We start from the raw sequence: 11,184 nt of genomic DNA, 5'->3' as shown, positions 1-11,184 counted from the left end.
TTTTTTTTTTTTTTTCCTTAACCCAGGTTGATATCCTAACCCTTTCCAGTCCCCTCGGTACAGCTTTCAAAGGGCAGGAGCCTAAATTCTGATAAGTGGCTTGGAACAGGAAATGGGGTAACGGACAGGGCCATTCAGGTTTAAATGAGAACAAGAACCCGATTCCCATCTGCCCAATGAAACGGAAGATCCAGGGAGGGGTTGGTCTGTTCAACTGCTTAGCTTAGTGGAAACCCATTCAAGCCAGCAAAATGTCAATGAAGCTGGTTTTTGTTTTCCTTTTCCCATCAGTATGGAAGAGTCTGTGGGACTCCCTCCCATATGTGGACGGGCTGACGTCTGTTGCCTTGTGGGAGGGGAGTGTGTTGGCTGGGGTGTGGAGCAGAATCCAAAGACCCGCTCAGCACATGGCCCGCCTTCCCAGGAAAGCTATTTTCAGAACTCATTCACCAGTATTGTTTGTGATCTGAAATGACTCCCACAGTGTTTGAAGCTAGATGGAAAAGCCCTTTGATCTGCCTAAATAAATAATAAGGAGCCCAAGGAGGGATTTTTTTTCTTCCCATACTGATTAAACCACCAGAGAACTGTAGCTGCATATATTTTACATGGAGATACTTTTTATTTTCTCCTCCCTCCTAAGTTATCTGGGACTCTCCCTCTTTCTAAGCCCCAAGAGTAGCAGAGCCCATGCTGCCTGTCCTCTCTAGAGCATATGTAACACACGTAGGTTTGCTTTAACAGGTTTTCTCTCTAAGAGCTGTGGGGTGTTTGATAAGCTTGATGAATAAGCAAATCTAAAATGGTCCTGACAATTGGAGGGATGCTCTGTGTAAAGGTTGGGTCTCTTTCAGGCACATTCTCACAGTAAAATTTCTGCAAGGCCCTGGGTGTGAGGGAGTGGCACCTAGAGACAGACTGTTGGCAAGGGTTGGCAAGGGAAGGTAGTTGAACCGCTTTCTGGAAGTGTACTGTTTTAAGTGGTGACACTTTGTCCTCCTTTATTTCCTTTAACCAACCAGCTATACAGTCTGTGAGTACTTTTCCAAGTAACTACTCAGGGCACCAATTAGAAGACTTAGTTCTTAATCCACAAATTACAGATCAGGGTGCACAGCGAGCCCTTTAAACAAATTGCTGTTAAAAACCTTTGTTTGCCTTCAGAAGTGCAATGAAATGCAGGAGATTTGCTATTAAAATGAACAAAATGTTATGAACAATCCTTTTGTTATTTCATCTTCCCTATGCCCTCTTCTCCACCCAAAAAAAAAAAAAATCCTGAATGCCCAAAACTCCAGATGGGAAACAAAGCCAAGCCAGCTGAATCTTTGTCCTTCTCAGTGCTGAGCCCTTTCTGGATCCTGGGGTTGTACATTTATCAACTGCTTTTAAAAATTAAATCATTTCTGTTTATAAACCAGTCACCTCCCTTCAGTTGTTGAGATCATGCCAGATGTGAGGTTTCCTGAAGTCCTTGTCGAGTGGAATCTAAGGGTGACCTAACCCTGCAGTTCAGAGCAGAGCTGGTTGTGCAAGAGAAACAATCAGGAATTTGCAGCCCTCTCCAGGCTTCCTAGACTTCCCCATTGCAGAGCCTGGGAAAGGAAGCATTTCTGTGGTGAGAATACATTGGGTTCCTGGCTGTTGGTGGCACCTGCTCTGGTATGAGGGTGTGTGTGTGCATGGGCTTGAACATGCGTGGGCCAGGAATATGTGTGTGTCTGTGTGTGTGTGTGTTTGAGGAAGGCGGGGCTTCCTGTGAGCACAGTGGCAGGGTAGAAGGTTCTGTGGCAGCTGGAAACACTGGCTTTTACTTTCCCTTTGTGTCCTCACCAGCTTTCTCTGGGAAGGAGTCTCTCTGGCTTTGGGAAGGACGCTGTATTTAGTCCTGGCTCCTTTCTTGCATGTGTGCCTTTAGAAGTGCAGTGTGTGTGCTGTCTTCCCTTGCCCACAGAGCACAAGTGGCCCAGGTTGTCTAAGGAAGGAGCAGGATGAAGGGAGGGAAGAGGCAGTGAGGCAGGTCACGGGCTTGCCAGTGGGATCATGTGATTCTGTTGTCTGCAGGCGGCCTGTTGTTCATGGTTAATGTTTCAGTGGGGAGCAATCCAAGCTGCTGTTGTGTGGGGGAAGGACCTGGGTAGTTCGCAGCACACCCGGCTAGGCTGCCACCTTTATTACTGTTATAACCATTATTATTATTACCGTTTTTAATCTGAGTGTATTTTGGTCCCTCTGATAATCCCCGTAACTCTCTCCTACCCGCACATTCATCTTTCCCTTCTTCTCAGGGGGAACTTCACACAAGTATTAATACTGTCCTGCTTTTTTTATGGTGTGAGGATGCTGGAGCCTCGATGATGTTTGTTCATTGATCTCCTTTTGTGATCCTCTAAACCTGAGTGCCTGTCTGCCTTGGTTCTCCCAATACCGCAGTGCACATGATCTGCCTCCTTTTCCAGACTGGGAAGCCAAAGTGCAGCTGCCTTGTCTCCATTCCTCTAGGCACAGAACCCAGAGTCATAGCCTGAGCTGGCGTCCTAGATGTAGATGTATCTAACCTCAGAGACCTCGTGGTCTCCTCCTTCCTGAAGCCCCTGGGAGAGATCTTTCAATCTCCAGGCAGGAGGGAGGAGGCCACTGTCAATGTCAGAGAGAGGCCTGCATTGCTTGATGGGTTCCAGGGACCTGGGGCGGGGGCGAGAAATCCCATTTCAGAAGGTAGGTGTCCAGTCTTTAAGAGAACATCTCCTAGGCTTCCAAATCCTGGGAACAAAGAAGGGAAGGTTAATATGATGATTCTCCCCAGAAAAGTTGAGGGCTGGAAAGAACATTGGAAACACATGAAATCTAGGCTCCTCTTTTCTGCCTTAGAGATCCAAAAGCCCCAACAAAATCCCAGGACATTATATTTTAATTCTAGGGATGTATATATGAAAAACAAAACTCACTGCCGTGGAGTTGTTTCTGACTTATAGCGACTCCTCCTTGGGTTTCCGAGGCGGTATGTCTACAGAAGTAGATTGCCTGATCTTCCATCCGAGGAGTGGCTGGGGGGTTTGAACTGCCAGCCTTCTGGTCAGCAGTCTGAGTTCAACGCACTCATCCGACCAAAACTTATCGTAACCAAAACTTACCTTTCAAAGAGGAAAGAGACCATCCCATTTTACCTATTATTAGGAAACTGATGATCCACAGTATGGAAAATGGAGAAAGACCCATCAAAATAAGTTTATAAACAGCCCTTGGGTTTCTGGTTGGATGAGTGCTTTGAACTCTTAGACAGAAAGATTATGTATGGTAGCAATTTTGCAATTGTAGTCATTAGTGCTGTGTACATTCTTCTGTGTACGATTTGCATGCACCCTTCAGTATTCAGCAGTCATTTATGTTGTTGTATATCTGAAATGGAATGAATGGAGGGTAATACCAGAGTCATAGATGGAGCTGAGGGAAAGAACTTAGGTTTGAGGGGGTTTGAGGGCTCTTATAAACATTTGAGTTATTGACTATCCATGAGCAAGTATTTGAAATGTTTTTGTAGCTTTAAAAAGCCCTTATAATGAGGATCTCTTCTAGGGATAGATAAAGGAACAGTATTCCTAACTAGAGTGTGTGGGGGAGAGATAAGCTTTAGCATGTGGAATGCTAGTTAAAAGTTAATTGTACCTAGTGTTTTGTCCCAGTTCCACCATGAATTTTAGGCAATTTAGTGCAAAGATTAAATAGATATCCCTTAAGTAAAATCTCTAACAAGGTCAACCTATCTCATTGGGAGGTAGATAAGAGACTCTTTGTAATTTCTTTTGAGCTTGGAAAGGAGAAGAGCCCAGGATTTTTGCAATTCATTTGTGACCTCAGGAATGAAACAGGCTCAGGTAGATTGTGAAACAGCTTGAGCAAGGTTACATAGCTAGTAAAACAGGGTCCTATCTGTTGGGATCCACATCCCATAGTCTTATCCATCTGTCTTACATGCATTGAAAAATCTAAACTCTAGTTCAAGTATCCACAGGATTCGAGAGGTGTATGAGGTTAGTTGTAGTTGGGCAAGGCTGGAGGGGTGGGTGTTGAACAAGTTTTTTCTTTCCAGTGTATGCTGACAGATGTTCTTCCAAGTGGTGGTGATGGTGGAAGTGACCTTTCCACATACTCTGTTTCCCTTAATGGCTTGTCATCTGGTATTATGTACAAAAAAGGGGAGAGCAGCATTAAAAAATGTACAAAAAAAAATTCTCTTTCTGAAACGATCTGTAAGCAATGGGCTGAGGATCTGAAAATTGGTGCACAGAATCTGTGTGTGTTCTGGCACTGGAAAGTCTGAAAATGGGAATCAGGAAACAAGGGCTGTACCCTGGCACTACCCTGACTCTGTAATATTTGGTGGGCCATTACTCTTCACTAGACCTCAGTTTTCCCCTAAGTCCATGATGGAGTTGGACTACACTTAAGACCTTTTTAACCCTTACATTTTGTGATTCAGTACACCAGAAAAATAATAGGATAATGTTAATGTTGCCTGTAACCCCCTCCAAATCTTGGTATTATCACTGCTAATGGGGCACTACCATTAAATTATTGTAGCACCTAAGGCATTTTGACTGCTAACCAGAAGGCTGGTGGTTCAAACCCACCAGCCACTCCTTGTAAGGAAGATTGGGCAATCTACTTCCGCAGTGATACCGCCTCGGAAACCCAAGGAGGGGTCGCTATGAGTCGGATCTAGTGAGTTTGGTTTTGGAGTATAACTGCAAAGAATTATTTGGTGTTGCTAATACAATATGCATCCACTTTATATACCCTCAAGAAACTTTTTTGTGAATGTATGACCAAAAAGGAGCTCTGGTGGCATAGTGGGTAAGGCATTTGGCTGCTAACCAGAAGATCAGCAGTTCAGAACCACCTTCTGCTCCGCAGGAGGAAGATGAGGCAGATCTACTTCCATAAAGAAAAGATTTACAGTCTTGGAAACCTAATGGGTGTTGCCATAAGTTGGAATAGACTAGATGGCAGTGTTTTTTGTTTTGTTTTGTTTTGTTTATTTGTTTCTGTTTTTTGGTTAAATGACCAAAGGCATTCTTCAGAATAATCAAAGGAGGTTACAGATAGCAAGATGAGGGGAGGTTTTGATGGCTGTTTGTTGTTTTCTTCTGTGCAAGTGAAATGTAGCTTCTAAATTTAAATCTTTTCTTGTGCTAGACCCCATATGGAATGCAAGAAAAGGTTTAGTTTTAAATAATGAGATAATAATTACCTTTCAGAATAATGGCTTAAAATTCTTGACTTCAGCAATGAGCATACCAGTATCCATTGCTTAGATTTGCATAAGACTTTTCTTTTTTAATTGTGATTTGGGTGAAAGTTTACAGAGCAAATTCACTTTCCATACAGCAGTTCACATACACTTTGTCTCATGACGTTGACCACAATTCACCACTATGCAACAGCTTCCCTCCCACTTCCTCCAGACAGTTAGTTACCTCTTCCCTGTGTCCATCCCTCCATTCACTCCTGCCCCCTGAACTGTCTCCCAGTTCATAAACAGTCTTTCTTTCTCCCATGATTGTTCTCTCCAAGGAGTGTATCTCAGGTAAATGTTCAACTAATATGCCTGTCTTTTGTTTGGCTGGAAGCCACAGGTGTGGGTTCAATTTCAGACCTGACGGGTAGCTAGAGGCCATAGTCTCAGTGGTTCCACCAGGCTCAATCAGGCCTGCAAACCTGGCCCCCCCTTTTTTTCCCAAATGATTTTGAATTTGTTCCACATTGTTCTCCCTCTCTATCCAGGATCTCCTACATAGATCCCCCTCTGAGTGGTTGACAGTTGTAGCTGGGCGCCATCTAGTTCTTCTGGTTTCATAGTTGTATAGGCTGCACGTCACTTGGTGTACCAGTCGCTAGGACTAATTCTTTCCATGAATCTTTGTTTTTCTTCATTCTTCTTTGCTCTGGACAAGGAGAGACCCATCGTTGTACCTAGATGGCTGCCTGCAAGCCTTTAAGATCCCAGTCGCTACTTGCCAAAGTAGGAGGTGGAACAATGTTTTGTGTAGTATGTTATGCCAATTGAGCTTGATGTCCCCAGATTTGCATAAGACTTTTGAGGTCATCTGCTTCATTCCCCCATGGGATCGATCACTCCACTCTCTTAGGTCTTTCTATCTGATAGAGTCACAGAAAGTCAGACCTGGAAAGGGCTATAGGGGTCTTTACACTTTCTCCCTCAGTGCCTTAGGACAGAACTTAACCTGAGCATGCCCTTCATGTTTTGCAGGCCAACACAGGACATCTCATTACCACTGTCAGCCAGGAACTCTCAGCCTCACAGCCCTACTTCTTCCCTCACGTCGGGAGGTTCCTTGCCCTTGCTGCAGTCTCCACCATCCACTAGATTGTCTCCTGCCCAACACCCCTTGGTCCCAAACCAAGGAGACCATTCAACTCACCTGCCTAGGCCACAGCAGCATTTCCTTCCTAATCAAGCTCACCAGGGAGATCATTACCGTCTCTCCCAGCCTGGCCTGAGTCAACAGCAGCAACAACACCTTCAGCACCATCACCAACAGCAGCAGCAGCAACAGCCAGGAGAGGCCTATTCAGCTATGCCTCGGGCTCAGCAGTCCTCTGCTTCTTATCAACCAATGCCAGCAGACCCTTTTGCCGTTGTTTCCAGAGCTCAGCAAATGGTTGAGATCCTCTCAGATGAGAACCGGAACTTGAGGCAGGAGTTGGAAGGATGTTACGAGAAGGTGGCAAGACTACAGAAGGTGAGGGACCCATTTGGGAACATTAAAAAAAAAAAAAAAAACCTCACTACTGTTCAGTTGAATCTGATTCATAATGACCCATCCTTGGGCTTCCGAAGCAGTATCTCTGTGGTGGAAGTAGATCGCCCAGTCTTCCTTCCTAAGAGTGGCTGGTGGGGCATTAGAGTCTCCTTTAAATCTTACTTGTGAGACTTGTTTAATGCAGGTATAAAAGTTTCCATTTATGAGGGCCTGCATTATTTATGGACAGGTCTTCTGGATTCTAATATCTGAAGGTTAAATATAGATCAACCTTTGGGAAAGGCCTTCTATATGCTGTCTAGGAGAAGTAATATTTTACATCTATATGAGGAGGGGGAAAAATGTTTTATATGGTTTTCCCAGACACTATAGCCCTAAAGGAGACCTTGTAGATTATTTTAGAATTCCAAAAGGCAGGGAGATCTCTTCATAAGGCCACTGGTGATGACTGTAGACATGAGGGTCTTGCCTGTATTTTAAAGCTTTTCTCTTGATTACCTTTTTTTAAAAAAATACTGAATTTGCATGTCAAAGCCATACTTCTTAGAAAAATCTCACTAGGTGAAATTAGATCCTTCCCTGCCTTGTTCTGGAAAAGGCTTAGAGTACTGTTCCTGGTGGGGGTTCTCAGAGTAACTCTTCTTCGGCAGTCCTCCTCTTTCCCTCTTTTTGCGTTGATCTTTCTCTGCAGCTCCAATTCAACATCTGTTCTCTTTCTCTGGTATGTGTAGGAGGCAGGAGGAGCTTAGCACCACAGCTGGGTGACAGGTGACAGCCCTAGGCTGAGGAAGTAGAAAAAGGAGTGTGTGTCCCAAGTTCACATTCTTCACTGGGCCCCTCCTGTCTCCTGCAGCTGGGACTTCTGCTCTTGAGTGCCTCAAGCTAGGAACCTTAGCTCTTGGCTTCCAGTGGTTGTTGGGGCATAGGGTTGTGCCTTTGGCAGCCTCCTTGCAGCTTTTGTCACATGTGGTTTGATCTACCTACAATGTGAACTCTTCAGGGAGGTGAGGAGGAAGGAAGGGGGATTGCTTTGTATTGTTCAGTAATTCTGTCCTTAGGAGACACACAGGAGTGGAAATTTCAGGGTCCTGAATGAAGCGGAGAATTTGTAAATACCAAATCTGAGTCCTAAAGGAGGGTTTTAGTTTAAATATAAATGAATGAATGAATGAATGTGTGTATGCAGTGTTCCCTCCCCTCCCCTCTTCTCCCACCCTTGGTAATCAACAAAGAAAGTCTCCTTCCATATATAAACCTTTCCTTGACTTTTTACAATAATGAACTAATATTGTATTTGTCCTTCTATGGTTGACCTATTTCACTCAGCATAATGTCTCCAAGTTCATGCGTGTTATGTAGTGTTTTGCAGAATCTACATTATTCTTTAGTGTTGCATAGTATCAGCTAAGTATTTTTGTGTCATTTCCCCAAATCTGGATAGAAATTGTTGGGGTGGAGAGAGAGGACTAGCTCTCCTTGGCTTTTCCAATTTTGTATTTACTCCCTTTCCTCATTTTAACCACACCCCCTCACATTGGTACAATAAATTATACTTACACATTAGGAACAGATTGGCAGGGTTGATTATGTTAGTGCTTGATAACCCCTCCCCAAACTTTATTCAGGATGACCCCTGACCCATCTTTGATGCAATACTGAAGGATGAACTCAGATCTCCTATGGGCCCTCTTTGCCAAAATATCCATGGTATTTTTTTTTTTTTTTTTGAAGGGGTGAGGGTGGACCACAGGGAAGAGGGGCAGGCATAGGATGCTTTGTTTGTTTGGGTAAGCATATACTCAGAAGACTTCTGCTGATCATCAGTGTTGGAAAACCCTAGCCTGGCAGTCAGTGTGGGGAAAGATTAATCAAATAAACATAATTGGCACAACCTGGGTGTTGGGAGAAGTGAAGGCCAACCCAGTGATGTGGTAGGTTGGAGGAATAGGTGGAAGAGGAAGAGAAAAGTGGGGAGTATAAGGTAGATAAATGCCAGCTAATGCTAGGGGAAAAAAAAGACCCAAGACTCATGAGGGGAATACATTGACATAGAATAAGTCAAGAAACCTACCGTCACACTTCCTCCTCCCTGCCCCTACTATCAACAAGATCAAATACTGGAAATGTCCTTCTGTGATTTCTTTTCCTGGAAGGCCCTGTTGAGACATGGGCAACTTGCCCTTTAGAAGGATACAGTCTCTACACAGGGGTTAGGGAAAGAATAGTTACAAGATCTTGAAATAGTACTTTGAACAACTTGAGTAAAGGGATTGCCCTCCAAGTATTGCATTCTTTGGGGGAACTGGATAGCAACTATTTCTAAAGGTTGCCTAGAGCCTACTTACTGTTTCAAATGGAAATATTTATTTTTTCTCTCCAGCACTTGAATGTCATGCAAAAGCTTCATCAGACACAGGCCTTGCAGATCTTGTCTCTAAATGCCACTCACCAGTTTTCACCTTCTGTGCTGCTATCTTGGTCCCATCTGCAGGGAGAAAAACACTGTTAAGTCTGCTCTTTTCTATGGTATAAGCCTCATTTGTTTACAGGCAGTCCCACCTCAGGCATAATGTTGGACATAGGAGCAGGTTGATTCTGAGTTGTTTGGTAGCCCTACCTATCTTAGTTTTCTAGCGCTGCTATAATAAAACTATCATAAATGGGTGGCTTTAACAAGCAAATGTGTTTTCTCACAGTTTAGAAGGCTAGAAGTTTGAATTCAGAGTGCTCACTTGAAGGTAAAGCTTTCTCTCTCTGTCTCTGGAAGAAGGTCTTCATCTCTTCAACTTGTGCTTCCTGGTTCCTTGGAGATCTCTTTGTGTCTTAGCCTGTATCTTACCCGTCTCTGCTTGTTTAATCTCTTTCATATCTCACAAGAGATTCACTCAAGACACCCCACACAAATCCTGCCTCATTAACATAACAAAGACAACTCATTCCCAAATGGGATTATAACCACAGGCATAGAAGTTAGGATTTACACCAAATTTTGGGTGGACACAATTCAGTCTATAAACATTTCATCCATTTGACCCCCAAAATTCGTGTCCTTCCCACATACAAAACACATTCACCCCATCACATCATTCCAAAAGTCTTAAATCAACTCCAAGTCCAAAATCTCATCTTCTTAATCGTCTAAATCAAATATGGGTGAGACTTAGGTATATTCCATCCTGGGGAAAATTCCTCTTCATCTGTAAACCGGTGAAATGTAGACTACAAGTAATCTGTTTGCAAAGCACAATGGGGGAATAGGTACAAGGTATACATTTTTATTGCAAAGGGAGAATTTGGAGGGAAAAAAGGGATAACAGGCATCAAACAAGTCCAAAACCCAGCAGAACAATTTCCATTAACCCTTGAGGTGTTTTTTTTTTTCCCCCCTCAAGGTTTGAAAATAATCATCTGTTCTCTTGAGACCGTCTGGGCAATGGCCTTACCCTCCAGACACTGGACATTGGGTGTTGGCCATGGCTTCTGGATTCTGGGTGGAGACCCCTTGGCACTTGGCTTCAGCTCTACCTTCCAAGCCCACTGGGACAGCAATTCTGTTCCCTCTACTTTGGGTGGCTCCATTCTCCTAGTCCATCTGAGGCCATCTGAGTGGCGACCCCACTCTGGCATACCCTGTTGTTGTGCCCCTTGGATATGGCAGCCCCATCCCCTCAGCTTTGGGCCGTGCCCGCATCCTTCTGGCACATCTTAACAGCAGACCCACACTCCATCGCCCGCTCCAGAACCAATTGGTGAAGATCTGACTCTTTGAAATCTGGAAGGCTGTGCCTCCACCCTTTGAACAGAGAAGGCTCTGCTTCTTGTGCTCCTTCCAACACTTCTGCTGATCTCCAAGCTGCTCCAGGGATGGTCTTTTTCTTTTCTTGGAGGATAACAGATATAGCTACTTTGGCTTGTTTCCTGCCTGTAGAATTCCAAGAAACAGCATTGTTTCCTTTCATTCTTTGTCCCTTCCAGTCTAAGCTGATGGGTTTTTTGCTGTAGTAGTTGTTTAGATCCATCAATCACAGGCCTACTCTCTTTAACAAAAGATTTTGTAGCCACATCCTTGGTGAATGTTCTAGGACACATGTCCCTAGTTTCTACAACAGAATTTTCCAAATCTTTAAGATTTGTTTTCATTTTGCAAAGTTCATATTTAAGTCCATTTTTTTCCTCACACATTTTACTGTAAGTGCAAGGAGAAACCACACAGCCCCTTCAGAATGATCTTGCTTTGAAATCTCATCAGCCAGATATTCAAGTTTACCACTTACATGTTCTTTTACCTTCTGTCAAACGTTTGAACATAATTCAGGCAAGTTCTTTACCACTGCATAAAAAGCATCACCTTCCCCTCCATTGTCCAATCATATGTTCATTTCCTTTCCTTTTCGGTACA

General features: G+C 43.8%; 1 protein-coding gene across 1 annotated transcript in view; it reads left to right on the top strand.

Moving 5' to 3' along the window:
• AMOT (angiomotin) overlaps window positions 1–11,184 on the top strand; it is a 57,044-nt gene that overhangs the window by 2,324 nt on the left and 43,536 nt on the right. The window contains exon 2 of the mRNA XM_007955944.2: window positions 6,272–6,764. Within this exon, the coding sequence (XP_007954135.1) occupies window positions 6,272–6,764 (493 nt within the window). The remainder of the gene's footprint in view (window positions 1–6,271; window positions 6,765–11,184) is intronic.

The sequence above is a fragment of the Orycteropus afer genome, unplaced genomic scaffold (assembly GCF_000298275.1).
Source record: "Orycteropus afer afer isolate SDZICR_OR568_19922 unplaced genomic scaffold, OryAfe1.0 scaffold00549, whole genome shotgun sequence".
NCBI classification, from domain to species: Eukaryota; Metazoa; Chordata; class Mammalia; order Tubulidentata; family Orycteropodidae; genus Orycteropus; species Orycteropus afer.
Note: the sequence above shows the minus strand (reverse complement) of the source record. Positions and strands in the feature narration are given on the sequence as shown.